The sequence below is a fragment of the Dunckerocampus dactyliophorus genome, chromosome 7 (assembly GCF_027744805.1).
Source record: "Dunckerocampus dactyliophorus isolate RoL2022-P2 chromosome 7, RoL_Ddac_1.1, whole genome shotgun sequence".
NCBI lineage: Eukaryota > Metazoa > Chordata > Actinopteri > Syngnathiformes > Syngnathidae > Dunckerocampus > Dunckerocampus dactyliophorus.
Window position 1 is genome coordinate 21,018,320 of NC_072825.1, and position 20,822 is coordinate 21,039,141.

Genomic DNA, 20,822 nt, shown 5'->3' on the forward strand with positions numbered 1-20,822 from the left:
TATCTCTATATTCTTTTGTTTAGAAATGTAAAATAGCTCCAGGAAATCTGACATGGCAAGTATTATTCTTTCCTCCATGTTTTCCCTGTGAGAGAGTACTAAATAGCATCCTGTCCATACATCGGTCGGTCAATGAAACTCCCACTGATTGGTCGTCAACTGGGCGACAGCTATGAAAAGTTTAATATTTTTCAACTTTCTAGGATTGCGTCACAAGCCAGCGTGTGCACGTTGACATGCACAAGCACAAAATTTAACATGCATGAATTACGTGTATCGCTTGGCTGGACGGAGACTGGGCCCATCGCCTCCCGTGTTTTGAGCCCATAAAGGCTCACTGGACATCACATCTTCTGAATAACATAAAAGGTGTTCAAAGACAAAGTAAAGTGTGAATTTTAATATTTAATCAAATGAAACATGACAAACCCACATTATTTTTTTCCCCTCCAAAAGGTAAAAACAAAAAACACGAGTGGCTTTTCCAGTGGATTCAACGAAATGTATTAAAAAAAAATTGAACCTTGAAGTTATTGAACGAACAATATTCAGTTGTAACATTATTTCAAATGTCTCAATTTTAACAAAAATAAGAACTAAATTCACAAGATTTTAACAAAAATGACCAGTCATAACAGTCAAAAACAGCAAACAGAACAGACTAAAAACAACTTCTAAAGTCTGGAAAATAAAGCTTGATCCAAGATATAGTCATTATATACAATTTTACATTTCAAAAATGTTGTACAAAAAATGATGCATATGAACAAATACAATCAAAAACATTTGTGGCCTGTGTATTTGGTACAAAGTCCAATATTTATATTTACAAAATCAACAGGGATCGACCCAAATCGGATCTAACTTGTGTGGAGGTCTATGTACATGTGATTCAGTTTTTGGGAAAAAAAAAGATCATGTATTTGCTATTGTTTTGAGGGCATATGTGTCAGTTGATGTTCCTCCAGTAAGTGAGGAAAAGCAAAGGCTTTGTCACATTCTGTGCATTCATACACAATTTGCCCGACATGACTTTCTTGATGCAGATCAAGCTGAACAGTGGATGAAAATGACTTGTAGCACATATCGCAGCGGTACTTCCCTACTTCTATTTCAGCATGCATTCTCATATGCAATGACAATTCTTGGGGTGTGTTGAACTCATAACTGCACTGGGAACATTTCAGCTTGTCTTTTGCCGGTGATGTTGTGTTTTCGGGAGGAGGCTTCATGTGCACCTTCCGCACATGATTTCTCAGGGAATGCCTCCAGGCAAAGGTCTTTTCACAATATGTGCATTTGAATGGCTTCTTAATTTGGCGCCCTTTGTTGTGTCTAGCGTTCTGATGCTCCAAGAGCGTGCTTTGTGAAGAGAATTGCATCGAGCAAACTGGACAGTAGTATAATTCTTCACCAGTGACATCAACTTCCTCCTCTTGTACAGCTACCTGATGGCTAGTTTCTGAGGTTGATTTATGTTCACTCTCCTCAGTTTCTTGCACTTGATGGGAACAGAGATGTTGCTGGAAAGCATCACGCTCCAAAAATCTCTGGCCACACGGCGTGCATTCAAAATTTGTAGTGGATGCACAATGGCATTGCTCATGTTCATCAAGATTACTTTTGGAGGCAAAGGTCATTTTGCACATTTTGCAGTTCAAGGTAATGGGCACATGAGATATGTTGTTGTCTGTTACAGTATGCTCATTTTCATGGGTCTTCAGATGGCTGAGGAAGTACTCAAGGGAAGAGTAAGTGGTATTGCAATGATTGCATAAATATTCACGATCAGACTGTTGATGGACAACCCTGTGCTGTTTCAGGTGAGATGCGTGCAGAAAATGTTTATCACAATCTGAACATGAATATGGCCGCTCCTTGCTTATCTTGCATCCATGCTCCGAGAGATCCTCTGGGCCTTTGAAGCGCTCATTACATATCCCGCAGCGGTATTTCAGTTTTGTGAGTTGTTCCTGTGAACTATCAGAAGGAGAAGGCCTTTTACGTTGCTGTGAAGTAGGCGAAGGCGATGGATGGTCATTCGACAGAGAGTGTGTTTTCCTGTGCTCAGCTCTACTGCTTTTGGAGAGGAACACTTGATTGCATATGTCACATGGAAAGTTCTCTTCCCGATGGGTGGACATATGTTCTGCTAGCTGTGAGGGTCCAGCGAAGCTGAGCTGACACTTGGGGCAACGATGAGGACGGCTCTTGCCATGACTATGTTTGTGTTTCCGCAGTGCGAAGTTTGACACAAAACCTCTCCCGCACACCTGACACTGCAATTCAGACTTATGCATTCGTTTATGCTGCTCCAACTGGGACGCCTGGAAAAAGCATTTGCCACATTCTGCACACTCGTGAGGTTTTTCACCAAGATGACATTTTTGATGATCCTCCAGATTTTCCGATGTTGGGAATGTCTTACCACATACGTGGCAAGGGAAGTATGGTGCAGAGTCAGAGTCACTGTCCCCACTATTACTTCCGTCCTCGTCACTTCCACCTGTTAGACTGGCTTGACTGCTGCTCTCTGCGTTCTGAAGGACATTTTGCTCTTTGAGATGCCACTTTCTGTAGTGTTTTTGTAGAGTCTTTTTGGTAGAATACACCTTTTCGCAGAACTGACAAGAAAATGTATTTTTGGGATGGTCTTCACTGTAATGGTAGAAAAGAGACTGTTTTGACCAAAACCGTTGACCACACAGTTTGCAGGCGAATGGTCTTAATGGGTCATGGAATGTTTTATGGATTTCCAATTCAGATGAAGTGAAAAATGACTTGGGACAGTTAGAACAGGAGAATTCCTTACGTTGACCATGCAGCCTCATGTGTTTTTCAAGAACTGCTTGGCTTGAACAAATCTGCCCACACTTTGTGCAGGTATTGAGCTTTTTTGCTTGCTCCTGTCTTCCGTGGTCCTCAAGGTGACTGATGAGCATCAAGCCATCAGTGAAGCTCAAATCACACTCTGAACATTGGTACTGAACCACTTTCTTCTCACTGTTTTCACTGCTTTGCGCTGGAACTTTATCTGGGTTTTGGTAGTCACTTTTGCAGGAGAAATTGGTCTGTAAAACTCCGGTCCCTGTTGTTTTGGAATTGTCTTTGAACACTAGAATTGAGTCAGACACTTCCAGATCAAGGTCCGCTTTTAGAGGGGTTTCCATAACTGTTGCATCACCATGTCCTTGTCTGCATTTCCTATTGTGGTTCCGGAGTAGATTTTTATTCCAAAAACCTTTCTTGCATGTTTTACATTTAAAAAGGCTCTCCTTTGAATGTACACGTGAATGACCTTTGAGACCAGCTTTATTTTCAAAGGACATATTGCACACAGGGCAAACCAGTGATTCAGATAAATCGCCAACAATTGCTGTATCCAGTTTACATGTCAAATTTATGCCTTCGCTGGGCTTATTATCCAATACATCTTCATCAATGTTTGGCAACTTTGAAAGGTGATGTTGAAGAGGAGCAGGTGACACCGTTGGAGTCATTGTTTCCAGTTGGTGTGAACTCAAAAAATGCTCTTGAAGCTGCGAAAACAAAGAAAACCGTGAACTGCAGTATGCGCAAGAAAAGCCATTCAGGCTTTGACCGGTTGTTTCCTGGTTCTGTCCAACTGCTGACAGTGACAAGCTGGATGTTGCAGTGCAATCTTTTTTAGGATCCACACGTTCTTTTGGGTTTTCCTGTTTCATGGTGCATTTTGGAAGATGACGCTGCAAATAGTCCCGCCTGATGAATCGCTGGCCACAATCACAAGCAAACGGCTTCTCTCCCGTGTGCAGTCGGATGTGGACACTCAGCTTTGCATTGGTTTCAAAAGCACGAGGGCAGTAACTGCAAGGGTATTTTTGCTTCTTGTTATAATAAGGCTGGATTCGTTTCTGAAGTCTACCCTCTTGGAGTGGCTTGATGACATTTTCTGCTGCTGGAGATTCCTGTGGTGAAGTGTTTGTTTCCTTGGAGACTTTCCTGCACCTTTTCATCTTCCTATGGCTTTTTAGAGTTTTTTCATGAGAAAACCCTGCATCACAACGTGTACACTTGAATAATTTCACAGTATGGAACATTGTGACATGGCGGGAGAGTTTAGACTGAGTTGGAAAGTTCTTTGAACAGACTTCACAGTCAAATGTGTCCTGTTTTGCCTCAGGTTCACCAAGATACCTGTTTTTCCAACCCTTGCCAACATCATCTAAGCTGATTTTGGGAATGCAGACTGCCAGCCGTAATCGTTTCCCTTTACAATGAGCCTGGTGTACTTTCAGATAATCATACCTTGAAAAGCAGCTGTCACAGGCTTTACATCGATAGGGATTTACCTCATTGTGTGTCAAAATGTGACGCCGCAGGCTCCGTGGCTTAACAAATGTCTTTGTGCAGAATTTGCATTTCAACTCATCGCCAGCTTTTACTAGTGATTGCTGTGCTTCCTCCTGGTAAATGGGAATTTTTGAGAAATTTGTTGTAGTACTTTTGGCTGTTGACTCTTCTTCATTGAAAGCATGATTACAGTGTTCTTCATGTTGCAACTGCAATGACATTGATGAAAATCGTTTGCCGCAATGCGTACATGGATACGGCTGAACACCAGTATGTGCCACACTATGTTTAAAGAGTACGGATCTGAACCTAAACCTCCGTGTACAGTAAGGACACCTAAATGGAAACATCCTTGATGTAGTGGAGTGGGTTGTATTTTTATTAGCGTTGAGGCTTTTCTTTGGGGTGCTTGGGTAGGCATTGACTTCTGAAATCTGCCCACAATTTGTCTTATGCTCACCATATTTATTCGCTCCAAAGTACATTCCACAATTTGAGCAATGACGCAGTGTATTCGCCTTGTGGGCCTTGTAATGAGCCAACAGGCGTATTTTCTTACAAAATAATCGGGAGCAAATGGTACATTGATGTTTACTCCTGATTAGGTTAGGTAAGGGTTTGAGAGAGAGAGTAAACTCTTCACTGTGAGTTTTCAAGTTGGCCGTGGGTTTGAGAGTCGGTGCACAGTTCCAACTGTGAGTTTTCAAGTTGGGCGTGGGTTCGAGAGTTGGTGCACAGTTTCCACTGTGATTTTTCAGGCACACTTCTCGAATGAAACGTTTTCCACAGCCTGTACAGGCGTAAGGTTTCTCGCCTGTATGTTCGTCCATGTGGGTTAACAAATATCGGCGGGCAATAAATTGTTTATTGCAAAAAGGACATTTAGATGAAGATATGTGTGTAAGACAGTGTTTCCTGAGTACATGGACATTATCAAATTCTTTTTTGCAAAGGGAACACTGTAGACCCTGTGGTTCTTGTTGAAATTCCAAGGGCTGCAGTGGTTTCTCGTTCAAAAGATGTGCTTTGTCTTTTGCATTTTTGTGTAATTTTTGATGTCTCAGGAGTTCTGCAGGATTCTGAAACTGCTCTTGACAGTCTGCACATGGGAGCCTTTCTCCTTTATGATACAAGTTGACATGCTGGACAAAATGCCTGGCATTTGGAAGAATCTTTTTGCAAAGTGTGCACTGCATCGTCCGATGGACAATTTTGTGACCCAATAGGTGGACACGTTTCTTGAATCCTCTTGCACACTGCAGACAGCGGTATGGTCTTTCCCCTCTGTGGGAGCCCTCATGTTTCTTCAATGACTGTGATGTGTCAAACTTTTTTTCACAAAACCGACAGCTCAGTGAAAGAGCAACAATTTCGTCTTCTGATTTTACACTATTCTCACTTTTGCCCTCCTCAGTGGTAGGCATGCTGGGAGGAGTTAGCTTTGACTTTGTGGACAAAACTGAGGTCTTGTACTTGATCATTTTGCCAGTGATTCTGGACTCATGCCTCTTCATATGTTTGTAGAGTCCAGATGCTTGCTGGAAAATTGCTGGACAGAGGTTACAGTTGTAAGAGTATTCAGCTTTTGTTGTCACTTTTGAGTCAGTCAGTTCCTGCTTACTGTGTTTGTTTTCCATTGATATTTTTTCCTTCTTATTTTCCTTTGACTTTTTCATTTCCTTGTTGGATAAATGAATAAGATACTGTCTGAGGCAAGAGGCTTTTATATGTCTGTATCTGTTGCCTGCCACAGAGAATGTAGCATAACACAGCGGACATCTGTATCGATCACCAACCTTTCCCTTACTATTACAAACAGCCAGTCTGACACAATCACGTAAATGTCGTGTTCTGTTGGAGGAATACATGAAAAGCCGTGGACAAAGAGGACATTTATAATTACCATTTTTTGTTTCAGTTTTGGAATGGGATGTTTTTGTGGGCTTCTCACTGTGTGTATCTGTAGGATTCTCATTGGTTTGTTTAGTGGGTTTCGTGGTACTATCAGCTTGCCTCAGAGCTGAACTCTTTCCTTTGTGTACCCTGTAAGCATGCCTTTTGGCTTTCTGTGAAGTTGAGAATATTTTGCCACAATGGACACAGACATGACCTTTGGATACGTCAACCAATCTCACGCAACAGTCAAGCAGATTTTCATGTGGTGTCCTCTGCATCACGACTTGTAGTGGTGGTGATGTAGCGTCATGTTTTTCTGAATTGATAACTTCAAGGTCACTGGGTTTTAAATCTGGAGTCACTGGTTTGGCAGACTTGCATCTACCAGGTACAGTCTTGTGTCTTACCAAGCAAGTATTATGCGAAAAATACATGCCACATTCATTACATTTATAAGGCGTTCCACCAGTGTGACGCCGCATGTGCTTCGCATAAGGAATTATTTGTGAAAATGTGAAGTTGCAAATGCTGCAAAAATAACGCCCTTTCCTTTTTGGTAAATGAGAAGCATGTTTAGGTTGTTTGGTTACCTTGCCCAAATGTTTGTCTGATTTATTACTCATCATCAGGTGTCGATTGTCTATCCTGAAAAATTGGAAGTTCTGCATTGAATGTTGACAATGGTGATGCTCAATTAAATGATCAACACTGCGGGTTTCATGTTGGCAAATGTGACAATGATACAAATTACTCTTTGCATTGGCAGACTCAATCTTCTTAATAATTACAACAGGCTGCAGGGATTTTCTCATTTGTAAAGAGGATTTTACAGTACCTTGTTCTTCTGACTCACCCATGCTGTTATTGTTAGGTCTGACAATACATGGTTCTTCCTCAAGCTTTGTTGAGTCAATGTTACTTGAATCTTCTCTTGACAGAGGTTCCCCATATAGCTCACCTCCCTTGGATGTGTCCATCCCTTCGAATGATGCACATCCTGCCAGCGTTTGTTGTTCTGTGGGCACTGGATTTTCATCACTTTGCGGATATGAAGAAGAGTTTTCATCTGAGCTTCCTGAATTCTTATCCAGGCAGAAATAGACATGGTTTAAGTCAGCTTTCTGTGAGCAGAATTCTAAATGGTTTAGGATACCAGGCTTGTCATCGCCTATATCCAATTTAGAACAGTCACTAGCAACAGCTTTAGAGGATACTGTTTCCATCTCCTCTTGGACACGCATGATTTCCTCTTTGACAGAAAGGCTTGTGGCTGCACTTGAGAATGGTTGTTGTGGACAGATGTATGTGCTTGACTTATTATTGGATTTGACAGACAGATCTGAGTTACTACAAAAACTTTGCTTGTCACTGGTATCGTTCAAATGACCATCGGCAATTGGCTGGTCAACGCTCCAAATATTGTCCTGAACTCCCGTTTTAGAAAACTGATTCTTAGATGACTTTAAACAGGAACCAACATCTTGACTGTTGCTCTCCAGCATAATCGTGGAGTCTGACCCAAGTTGATGTGAGATTTGAGGACTGTTGGGCTGCATTTTATTATCCTGACAATCTGTCTCCAGCTCTGACAGCAGGTTGTCCATTTCCAAGTTTTTATTTTGAACACTGGAAGAAGGTTTTTTCTGTATAATTAATGTTTCTGCACAAAGTGACTTTAATTGTTTTTGTTGGACATCAATCATTGCCTGGTCAGTAAGTATGACATTTTCTTTTTGCTGATCAATGGCACTTGCATCTTCAACCAATGAATCAGATTCTTTGTCTTCAGTGTGGAGGACATCACTCCTTGGCTGGTCATGATGTGTCATATATACATTTTGCTGATCAATGGCAGGATTGTCACCCAGTGAATCAGACTCTTTGTTCTCCCGTGGTAGGATGTCATTCATGGCCTTTTCAACGTGAGTGATATTTATTTTTTGCTGATCAATAGTATTTTGGGTGTCAGAGCACTCATTTTCCAGTAGGCATGTTTCCTTGGTTCTTCGCACTATGCCATCCACATGCTCTTCCATGTTTGCAAATAAGATTTTTGTATATGCAGGTGGAGTCATCCGCTCTTTCGTATCATCTGGGTGATCCTCTATGCCAGTCAAGTTTTCACTGTCACTTGCTGAAATGTCTGAGTAGTGTCCTTCGATTTGATCTTGAGCCGGATTTTTCTTTTGTTCTTGAATTTTAGCTCCCCATTTGTTAGTAGCGTCTTTATGTGTCACACTCACTCTGGTTGAAAAACCTGAGCAGAGCTGTTCATGTCCTACATTCCAACTAACATTTTTTTTGTGCGTCTCTTGTATGCATTCGCCCATGTTTTCCCCCACCGTCAGTTTTGATGAATCTGGGCCCATTGCATTATTCTCATTTGCAAATTTCTCATTTTCAGTGTGAGTGAAAAGCCATTCTGATGGACTTTGTTGTGTAGTAGAATCAGTTTCAGGCTGCTGAATTGGAGTAGTTGTAATAAAGTTACATGAAGGCCCAGTTTCACTGACCTCTGTGTCTGAGCAACTACTGACATCTGAATAGTCCTCAAGAAGGGATGTAGCTATAAGTTCACAGTTTTGCTTAAGTCCTTGTAATTCAGTTGAATAGGATGACGGCAAATGTCCAGGTGAAGATAATCCATTTGTAGTACCTGGAACATCAGTATCTCCACCTTTCAACGAGGGGTCCTTTGACGTGTGTTCTTCATCTGCTTGCCAAGGGGCTTCGTTAAAAAAGGTTTCGTAAACACAGTCGGAACTGGAATTTTCAATATTGGAATTTGAGTAATAGTTTGTATCAAACGTTGGCTGTGATACAGGAGTAGCGTGTGAAGCTGTAGAGTTGGAGAACTCATGCTGTCCAATGAAGTTCTCTATATGATGTGGAAGACTTTCTTCTGGTTCAGATGTCCTCAAAGTCTTTGGATCTGACGACAGCGGGGTAAAGTTTTGAAAATACGAGTCCCACTCATGAGCCATTATTCCCCAATGATTTAGGGATTGTGTGTGTGTATTCCCCTAAAATAAACAGATAAAAAACATGGCATTATAAAATGGCATACAAGAATCTGAAAATGAACAAGATTATTAAGTCCTACCTCTTAAGTGGAGAAAGAATAGGACTCTTCAGGACATGGGTGACATCTGAAAGGGAATCTGAAAATCAAGCAAAGCAGCATTTGAGGGAACAAACCAGTCAATGTTTCATCTCTTTCTAACAAAGCACAAATAATTTCCACTAAATTATGTCTTACCACAAGAGACAACAGTCCAATAAAAATCAGTCCAATTTCCGCTACACCGCAGCTACATGCTTTACCACTGTCAAAAGCCGGCACTGGAGGTCCAATATTTCGTAACTGGTATGTTGGGGTTCCAAGTGAGCTCCACCAATATAGTATTGGTGATGTAACTCTCTTCTGGTTGCTCACTAATTGAGCAGATTAATTTTGTACAGTTTATCCCATTCAAGGTCACGGGTAAACTGGAGCCTATCCTAGCACACTTTGGACGAGAGGCTCGGTACACCCTCACCTTGTCACTAGTCAACCACAGGGCTCAAAATTCACTCACTCGAAACTCAGATTCATCATCACTTAACATTCGCCACAAGAATACACATGCTTACCGTGTCCGTCACAGTACTAGATGCTACAGTAGTGTAATCTATCGTCTCCACTTCAGATTAACAATTTACAAGAACAGAAATCAGAAAATTGTGATGAATACACATGCTCATCATGCAATCTCAACCTGTCTGTTACAAGCAAGATACTACAGTCTACTTGTATATCTACAGTCTCAACTTTGCAACAGTGTTTTTTTCTTTTCTTGAATAAGAAAATAACAAAAAAACTCCCAGTTTATAAAAAACTACATACTTATTTTGGGAAGTAAATCAAATGAGAGTAGGGCTATATCCAGGGGCCAAGTCAAGCGCTCTCTACACTTAAAACTGCAACACCATTTACAGTACCACACAAAAGTGAGTACACCCATCACCATTTCTGCAATTACAGTCAAACCATGGTTTTCATACGACCACCCCAGTTTTCATATGATTCGTCAGAAATTTTGGCCAAAAAACTGCCTTACTTGTCGGACACTGTCTCGGTTTTCGTACGATAGTGCAGGTAACAAACTAGTTTGCCCTGTACAGTCGTGCCTCAATTATTGCGGTTAATTGTTTTGTTTTTGAAACAGCTGAAACAATGTACATGGCAAGAGCTCTGCTGTCACTACTCAAGTTTTGAATTATCTTGACACTTTCCTGACTACACTTTGGGAACACAAGATCAGAACAGCTTGCTGACACCCTCAAATTGAACTCAGACAGGCGAGCGATACAGATCCCTTGAAATAAAGGAGTTACAAGTGCTGACAGCTACTAGCGATCCAAGTAGTTGCCTAGTAACAATGCCAAACAAAAAGCAAAATTATACAGGTCCTGGAAATCCTGGTTCACAATCAGAAACAGGGTATATATGCTGTTGAATGAGGAGGATTTTATATTATATGGCCCCTCGAAAGATTCCGGGTTCACAATCCGTAGTAGTGTCAGAGAAGGCTTGGTTGTTATATTGCGCCTTGAGGTAGCAGAAGCACAGTAGCACAAATAAGGCAAAATCTAAGAGGCCTGCATACATAGATTGGAAATGTACAAACACAGAATGACAGCCCCAAAAAGAGCTCCTCTGAGACCCATGATCACGTCATAAACCTTAAGAAGGAAAATAGAGTACTGCGTAATGATACCAAGGCATGACGAGATCATATCAAGGTACTACAAGATGATAATGTTGCCTTGAGTGCCACTCTTAAGAGAAAGAGGCAAAGGAAAAAAATCAGAGCAAATGAAAAATACAATTGAAGAGATAGATCAAAATGCATGAATGAATGACGTGATCCTCACGGGGCTCCGAGTTATACCCAGGTCAAATGCCAGGGCAGTCCAGAACAGAGGAGAACCGGATGAAATTAGTGCTGCTTCAACAAATTTTTCTACAATCATAGGAAGTGGATGTAGATATAGACACTATTGATACTTGCATTTTACTGTATGACAGAAACAATGCCACACCCGTAGTCAGTGTTAAGTTCACCAACAGGGAATTCAAAAGCATGCAACTTGAGGAAGCAGGGAAAGATTCAAGGTACTTGGAGCGACAACTGCAAAATTTACACGCTAAATGGACGGCGAGAAGAGGCAAGAGTGCTTGTTGTCGAAGATAACGGATCTGAATAATATTGAAGATCACATCATCATAACAAGAAAAATGGAGGATACAACCCACAAACAAAGAACGATACAGTTGGAAGGATTACGTTCATTAACATCTGATATCACGACCACGTTGCAAGCGCCTGCTCAACAAGAAGTACTGGAATTAGCAACCCATGTCTCTACATTCAATGACATTCACAATACAACACAAACGGTAGGACGGCAGGACAGACGGCAGGACAGGAAGACCTGAAAGTGCAAACCTCTTGCTATCCACACCAGAAACGATTGGATTGGAGAATGGTATACAGTGGTGTGAAAAAGTTTTTGTCCCCTACCTGATTTCTTCTTTTTTCCCATGTTTGCCACACTGACATGTTTCTTCTGATCAAACTGATTTAAATATTAGTCAATGACAACACAACTGAATTCAAAATGCATTTTTTAAATAAACTTTTTACCATGAAGGGAGAAAAAAAATCCAAACCTACATGGCTCTCTGTGAAAAAGTGATTGCCCCCATACCTAATAACTGTTTGGGCCAACCTTAGCAGCAACAACTGCAATCAAGTGTTTACGATAACTTGCAATGAGTCTCTTACAGTGCTGTGGAGGAATTTTGCCCCACTCATCTTTGCAGAATTGTTGTAATTCAGCCATACTGGAGGGTTTTCGAGCATGAACCGCCTTTTTAAGGTCATGCCACAAGTCAAGACTTTGAATGAGCCACTCCAAAGCCTTCATTTTGTTTTTCTTCAGCTATTCCAAGGTGGACTTGCTGGTGTTTTGGATCATTGTCTGCTGCAGAACCCAAGTTGGTTTCAGCTTGAGGTCACAAACAGATGGCGGGACTTTCTCCTTGAGGATTTTTTGGTAGACATCAGAATTCATGGTTCCATTTATCACAGCAGGTCTTCCAGGTGCTGAAGCAGCAAAACAGCCCCAGACCATGCCATCATTTTACTGTTGGTATGTTGTTTTTTTTTCCTGCGACACACACACCTTCAAAGGAGGTGCTCCTGTGGGTGATTTTGGTTGGCCGGCCTCTCCTGAGAAGGCTCAGCACTGTTCCATGTTTTTGCCATTTGTGGATAACACTGTGGCTCACTATTGTCCCAAAGCTTTAGAAATGGCTTTAAACCCTTTTCCAGACGGATAGATCTCAATTACTTTCTTTCTCATTTGTTCCTGAATTTCTTTAGATCTCGGCATGATATCTAGCTTTTGAGGATCTTTTGGTCTACTTCACTTTGTCAGACAGGTCCTACTTAAGTGATTTCTTGATTGAGAACAGGCGTGGCAGTAATCAGACCTAGGTGTGGCTAGAGAAATTGAACTCAGGTGTGATAAACCAGGAAGCTTTTTCCACACAGGGCCATGTAGGTTTGGATTTTTTCCTCCCTTAACTCATTGACTGCCAGCCATGTTCAGAGCACAGAGTTCCATACTGCCAGAGTTTTGGGGCATTTTTGCTGAACTTTCAAGACCCACAGAATATTTAGTTTTAAGACTAGATAAACACTGATTCAATTAGACTCTCTTCTTTCATCAGAAAAAAAAGTTTGTTTCTAGCCTTTTTGGGTCTTTAGATATTGGCATTAGGTAGTCTCAACAAAAACACTTGATTTTGACCAAAAAACAGAGAAAGCAAGGTTTTTCTGCAGAGAAGCAAATTCAATCACAGTGACGGTGGGATCTGCTGGATGTGGGGATGAATCCTTGCTGCTGACCGACCCAGACGGCAGCCACTCGTCAGAAGAACGAACCACTAGCCTGTTGCTTCGGCTGCCATTGTCAACTGCATTTGTGTCTACGTCACCTACATCACCTATGTCACCTCTATCTTTCGCGATCGCATCACTACTAAAGGCAGATCCGCCACCAGACAAGCTCTGTGACAGTGTTAGCTGTATTTTTTTGTCTCCGCTTGATTTCTGCATGTGTTTCGCCATTTTGCTCTCTCAACCTACAATCCGTCTTCTTCATAGACAATCTGTCGCTGCCGGTTGGAGGAAACGAGAACTGTTGCCCCCTAATGGGACAGAAATACATTTCCTACAAGTCAGAAATTCAAACACAAGATGAATAAGACTTTCATCTGTAGCTCTCTCGAAAAAAAGCAAAAGACGTCAATAAAGCATGTTGCTAGGGGCAACAATTTGATTGATTGAGGGAGGAAGGTGAGAAACACTATTGAATTCAAGGAAGAACAAGAAAGGAGGTTAGGTTAATTGACGACTCTTAATTGTCCATATGTATGAATGAGTGTGAATGATTGTTTCTATGTGCCCTGCGATTGGCTGGCGACCAGTCCAGGGTGTACCCAGCCTCTCGACCGAAGTCAGCTGGGATAGGCTCCAGCATACACTCGCGACCCTAGTGAGGATAAGCGGCATAGAAAATGGATGGATGGATGGACGAGAAACGACAAGAAGAGTGCCAAGTACAAAAGGCAGCGTCAAGTCCCCTCCCTCTAAACCAGAACGCTCTCCCCTTCCCCTTCTTGATTTTCGGTTTCAGTCTACGGCTGACCTTTTTGGCCCAAATTAATTATTTGTGTGGCTACCATTATTCGTCTCTTGGGCATGGAGTTCATTAGAGTTTTGCATGTTTCCTCCAGAATCCTCTTCAACTCCTCCATGACAACATCACGGAATTGTTGGCTGTAGAGGCGTTGTGCTCCTCAACGTTCCGTTTCTGAATGGTCCACAGATGCGCAAAAAGGTTTAGTTCTGGGGACATGCTTGGTCACAACTCCAACTTTGTGAGAAGAGGTTAACTTGACCTGAGGTTGGGCAACACCTCTCCTGGGGTAACTTATGTAAGATGTTTGGTCAAATACAAATTGCATGACATCTGGGTCTACCAAAAGTCACTCTGTCCAGTAAAAGCATGTCCAGATAGGAGGAACCCTCTGGTAATACCACGTCTTATTGTTCTTCAGAACTCAAACTGTAAACTAGCTGGGTCCCTCATGCAGCGGCAGATGAACCAGCATAATGGCTAATCCCAAGGAGCCTAGTTTCAAATTGTGAGGGCAAAGGTGGGCTGGATGAGAGTCGAGTTCATTTTTCAAATCTTGTCGGAGAGTGTGAACTTCTGAGAGACGTGTCTACTAAATATAGTCACCAACCTCAACTCACAGCACGAGCAAATGCTTGAGAGAGTTTTGACTGTTTGCTCTGTTGGATTAATTCTGATAATGTGTGCAGTCATAAACGAGAGAATCATCCATCAGTGGGAAATCAATCATTCTACTCTCTAACAAAAAAGGAAAGTATGTGTTTGATTGGAACAAATGCCCAAACCAGTCATGCATGACTGACTACACTTATGTCAGTGAGGCAAATGCAGCACAGATGGCTAACATCCAATTCTGATCTTTCACAAAAGCCAACTGAGCTGTACAGTGCTGGGTTGTGTGCAGAGGCCCAACTGAAAGATACCGGGGTAATTATCCTTTAGAAGAGTAGATTCTGTCCCTGCTTCTTGAATGATGCCCTTCAGCGACCCTCTCCATCACCATAATGCCCAGTCTCCTGGTATCTCTTTCATGCTTTTGAAAATGTGTGGACCAGTAATCACACCTTCTAGCAGCTGCACATACAGATGTGCCAACTCAAAGAGCTGGCCTACCTGTGCATAACGATTGGGTAGCCGATCCTGCCTAATGTTACCAGCAGTGACACTGGGATGAGGATGCGTTTGATGGTAATAATTTGTCTGTGGCATAGCCATTAACCTTTGGATGGCTGCCTATTTATTGCCCTTGTTGTCACTTATTTGCACCAAAACATGTGAACTTGATTTACATTCTCGTGTTTAGTATTGTAAGTTTAGATGGATTGGTGTGACATTGCAATTAAGGGTTACCTTCATCTTTGACAAGTGTAGTAGAAGTGTCAAGAATCCTACAGTAACAAGGGACTTTTGTGCTAAGGATCCTACAGTAACAAGAGACTGTTGTGTCAAGAATTTTACAGTAACAAGGGCCTTTTGTGTCAAGATTTTTACAGTAACATTGAGAAAAGACTAGGTCCTGGGCATGACCTAAAAATGCATCCGGTGATGAGGTTGTGCAAGTGACTTTGGGAAAGTGGAGCTACCCCTTTATCATCATCGCTCTAAGGTTCATTCTGACCCGGAATGATAGTACCTGTCTAGGGTCCCAGCCAGGGGTAACTGGCGAGGACAAGTGTTCAGGGAAACTATCTGCTATGATACAACATGTACACCTGCAGATAATGATGCCATAAAATACCATCGTCGATAATAAATATAAAAAAGATTTGTATGGTTAGTACGGGCAGACATGGAGGGTAGCATGGCATAAAGGTGAAACACTCTATAATACGATTGTGCTTATGGCTACGCAATTAAGTATTGTTAGGTCGACCTCGCCTTGTAAAAGGATGAAGAAAAAACAAAAACAAAAAAAAAACAATGTCCCTAATAATTTCACAGTGTTTACCACATATGCGCATAGACAATTTTTTTGAGGTTAAAAACTTACCTGTGTCGAAATGCTTGTGGGTCTCTAATTCCGGAACAATCAATCAATCCTGGCTCCCTGTAAATTGAGGAAAATGCAAATTACTAATATTAGTTACTGATTCAAAACAAAATCACAATGGGTAGGTTTAGTTAGTCTACATAGGCTGCATTTTTGTGATTGTGTCAAAAGAAGCTGAATGTAGGGCCGTATGATTTCCGCTTAATTGGGGAAGGAATCGCAGAATTAGCCAATAAAAATTGAATCTTCTGTTAACGGCAGAATCTCGCAGAAATTGACATAATGTGAAGAAAATGCTGTCACCACGAGGAGAAGGAACGCTTGTGTGGAGAAGTATTTCCCCGGCAGACCACTCAATCATGGTGGAATCTTGTCACAAGCACTAACCTGTCCCCAGAGAAAGTTGCAGTAAAAACTTTCAAATGCCATTCTTGCGGAGAGTGAATGGAAGATAGCTGGGTTAGCTTAGTTTAGCAGAGCTTGCTAGTGTGGCTCTGTATGTGTGTGCGCAACTCGGGCTGTACGAGTGTGTTTACAGTTACACTCTGTTGTGTTTCACTGCTTGTTCACGTCAGCGATCATTTTACGATGCCCACCGACGTTGTGCGAGTTCTAAGTGAAATGAGGACCAGAGGCACGTTTATTCTTGCACCCAATTCGTCTTAACTGTCAAACACAGACATGAACACACACATAACACACTTCCCGCCTTCAAAATAAGAGTTGTGGCAAAAATATCTTACATTTATAACGCAACTGGAATTGCTTTGGTGACTAAGTCTTCCTTAACCACAAGCATTACAGTTTGATGTAATGCACAATGTAATGTGTGCATTCGCCGACATCCCTTAAGAATTTAGCCAAATTACATCTGTTTCTGAAAAACATGCAAAATTGTCCAGTGATGTATTGCACAAATTAAAGTTAAGGAGGCAGGGAGGCATCCTGACCAGATGCCCAAGCCACCTCATCTGGCTCCTCTCAATGCGGAGAAGCAGTGGTTCTACTCTGAGCTCCACCCAGATGACAGTGCTTCTCACCTTATCTCTAAGCGAGAGCCCAGCCACCCCATGGCGAAAGCTCATTTCAGTCACTTGTACCGCGATCTTGTCCTTTTGGTCACTACGCAAAGCTCATGACCATAGGTGCGGGTAGGAACGTAGATTGACAGATAAATTGAGAGCTTTGCCTTTCGGCTCAGCTCCCTCTTCACCACAATGGACCAATGCAGAGTCCACATCACTGCAGACTGCGCACCAATCCGCAAGTCAATATCACGTTCCATCCTTCCCTCACTCGTGAACAAGAACCCAAGGTACTTAAACTCCTTCATTTGGGGCATGATCTCATCCCCGACCCAGAGATGGCACGCCACCCTTTTCCGAGTGAGAACCTTGGACTCGGACTTCCAGGTGCTTATGCTCATCCCAGCCACTTCACACTTAGCTGTGAACCAATCCAGTAAGAGTGAAAGGTCACGGCTCAATGAAGCGAGCAGAACCACATCATTTGCAAAAAGCAGAGACCCAATCCTGCAGCCACAATTCCGGAACCCCTCAAAGCCCTGGTTGTGCCTACAAATTCTGTCCATAAAAGTGATGAACAGAATCGGTGACAAAGGGCATCTCTGGCAGAGTCCAACCCTCACTAGAAACTGGTCCGACTTATTGCCGGCAATGCGAACCAAACTCTGACACCAGTCATACAAGGAACGAACCGCCTGAATTAGGTGGTCCTGTATCTCATATTCCCAGAGTACTCCCCACAGAATTCCTCGAGGAACATGGCTGAATGCCTTCTCCAAGTCCACAAAACACATGTAGAGTGGTTGGGCTAACTCCCAGGCACCCTTAAGGACCCTGCTGAGACCAGGACCACGACCAGGATGAAAACTACACTGCTCCTCCTAAATCCCAGATTCAACTATGCGGCAGATCCTCTTCTCCACAACCCCTGAGTAAACCTCACCAGGAAGGCTGAGAAGTGTGATCCCACGATAATTGGAACACACCCTCCGGTCCCCCTTCTTAAAAGGGGGGCCACCACCCCCGATGTCCACACGACACTGCGGAGTTGTGTCCACCGAGACACGCCCACAGCATTCAGGGCCTTAAGGAACCACCTCGGCAACCGCACCCCAGAGATCGGCTTCTCCATGGCTTCTCCGAACTCCACCCATGTCCGTGTTTTTGCCTCAGTGACCACCAGAGCCGCAGACCGCTTGGGCTGCCGGTACCCGTCAGCTGCCTCTGGAGTCCCGTTGACCAAAAAGACCCGGTAGCACTCCTCCTTCAGTTTGACGGCATCCCTCACCACTGGTGTCCACCAACAGGTTCTGGGATTACCGCCACGACTGGCACCAACCACCTTACGGCCACAGTTCTGATCGGCTGCCTCAACAATGTAGGCACGGAAAATGGCCCACTCGGACTCAATGTCCACCGCCTCCCTCGGAACATGGTCGAAGCTCTCCCGGAGGTGGGAGTTGAAACTCCTGACGGAGGACTATGCCAGACGTTCCCAGCAGACCCTCGCAATACGTTTGGGCCTGCCAGGTCTGACCGGCATCTTCCCCCACCATCTGAGCCAACTCACCACTAGGTGGTGATCGGTTGACAGTTCCGCCCCTCTCTTCACCTGAGTGTACAAAGCATTTGGCCGCAAGTCCGACAACACGACCACAAAGTCCATCATTGAACTGCAGCCCAGGGTGTCCTGGTGCCAGGTGCACATATGAACACCCTTATGCTTGGACATGGTGTTCGTTACAGACAATCTGTGACGAGCACAGAAGCCCAATAACAAATCACTGGTCGGGTTCGGATCAGAGGGGCCGTTCCTCCCAATCACACCACTCCAGGTCTCACTGTCGCTGCCAACGTGAGCATTGAAGTCACCCAGCAGAACAAGGGAATCCCTCAAGGGAGCACTCTCCAGTACCCCCTCTAAGGACTCCAAAAAGGGCAGATATTCTGAACTGCTGTTGGGTGCATAAGCACAAACAACAGCCAGGAGCCGTCCCCCCACCCATATGCGGAGGGAAACTACCCTCTCGTGCACCGGGTTAAACGCCACCGTACAGGCCCTGAGTCAGTCAGTCCCCTCTCACTGAGAGTGAATAAAGACCAACCCCTCTCAAGAGGATTGGTTCCAGAGCCCTTGCGGTGCGTTGAGGTGAGTCCGACTATATCTCGCCGGAACTTCTCCACCTCACGCACCAGCTCAGCCAGAGAGGTGACATTCCACGTGCCAAGAGCTAGCTTCTGCAACCGAGGATCGGACCGCCAAGGCTCCCACCTTCGGCCACTGCCGAGCTCACTCTGCACCCAAACTCTTTGGCCCCTCCCACGAGTGGTGAGATCATGGGAGAGGGAACCCATGTTACCTGTCTGTGGACCCCGTGGGTGCAGGCCCGGCTACCAGACGCACGCCATCGTGCCCCACCTCCAGGCCTGGCTCCAGAGGGGGGGCCCCGGTGACCTGCGTCCAGGCGAGGGAACTCTTGGTCTAAAGTTTTGTCTCTTCATTGGGGTCTGCTGAGCCACTCTTTGTCTTGTCCCTCCCCTAGGACCTGTTTGTCATGGGTCACCCTACCAGGGGTGTGAAAGCCCCCCGACAACTTCACTCCTACGATCACAAACTCCTTCACCACAATAAGGTGGTAGCTCAGGAAGGAGTATTGTCATGTTGTTAAAAAAATAAAATTTGAAAATTGAAGGTGTATGCTGTTATAAAGGTGATAAAGTAAGTAAATTATAGTATATAGCATAGTATATAAAGCATCTTTCACAGACAAAGAAATTGAAAGTGCTTCACAATCATGTAAAAACAAACAAACAAAAAACAGTTACGAGAGCCCAAATAAAACAACACTGTCACATCAGCCCAGTCAGAAAGCTTTAACAAATTAAAGTTGGGTCTTACAGTAAAAGCAACACAGTCTATTGAACGCAGAAAGAGAGGAAGATCATTCCAAAGCCTCGGAGCAATAGCCTGGAAAGATCGGTCTCCTCTGGTCCCGAAACCATCAGTAGGTTCTGATCCACAGACCTCAGAGTGCGAACGGGGGTATAGGGCTGAATCAGATCACTGATGTAAGAAGGGGCCTGATCATGGATCACTTGGAATTTGTCCAAAGCAAGAAGGTTTTTGGTCTGATGAGACAAAAATGTAACACTTTGACCGCTATGTTTGGCGTACACCAAACACTGCACATCACCACAAACACACCATCTGCACTGAAGCATGGTGATAGCAACATCATATTGTGGGGATGCTTCTCAGCAGCAGGCCATGAAATATTTGTCAAGGTCGAGGGGAACATGAACGTACAAAAATATAATCAAATCCTGGACGATAAAACTGTTTCAACCTGCAGGAGAACTACGCCTTGGAAGAAGATTTATTTTCCAGCAAGACAACGACCCCAATCAAACAGCAAAGCTACAAAGAACTAATTTAAAGACAACGTAAATGTTCTTGAGTGGCCAAATCAAAGCCCAGATCTCAAACTATATAGAATTTTGTGGCTGAACTTGAAAAGAGCTGTTCACGCTCGATTCTGGAGCAACCTGAGAGTGTTTAAGCTGTTGATTTCAAGGACGAATGAGGGAAAATTACAGTGTCCTGATCTGCCAGCATGATTAATACATATCCACACAGACTCAGCGCTGTGACTGCAGCCAAAGGTGCATCTACTACAGGGGTGTCAAACTCGTGTCATGGAGGGCTGAGACACTGCAGGTTTTCTTTCCAGCCAGTCACTAAAGCAGGTGATTTTAATGATCAACACCTTCAGTTTGAGGGAAGGAGATCATCAATTAAATCACCTGCTGAAGAAACTGGTTGGAGA

General features: G+C 43.4%; 1 protein-coding gene across 1 annotated transcript in view; it reads right to left on the reverse strand.

Annotated features, from left to right (window-relative positions):
- Window positions 1-372: 372 nt before the first annotated feature.
- Window positions 373-20,822, reverse strand: part of znf1035 (zinc finger protein 1035) — a 57,914-nt gene continuing 37,464 nt past the window's right edge. The window contains exons 3-5 of the mRNA XM_054780988.1: window positions 15,971-16,027; window positions 9,332-9,389; window positions 373-9,251 (exon numbers count right to left, since the gene is read on the reverse strand). Coding sequence (XP_054636963.1) covers window positions 927-9,212 — 8,286 coding nt within the window. The 5' untranslated portion in view covers window positions 9,213-9,251; window positions 9,332-9,389; window positions 15,971-16,027 and the 3' untranslated portion in view covers window positions 373-926. The remainder of the gene's footprint in view (window positions 9,252-9,331; window positions 9,390-15,970; window positions 16,028-20,822) is intronic.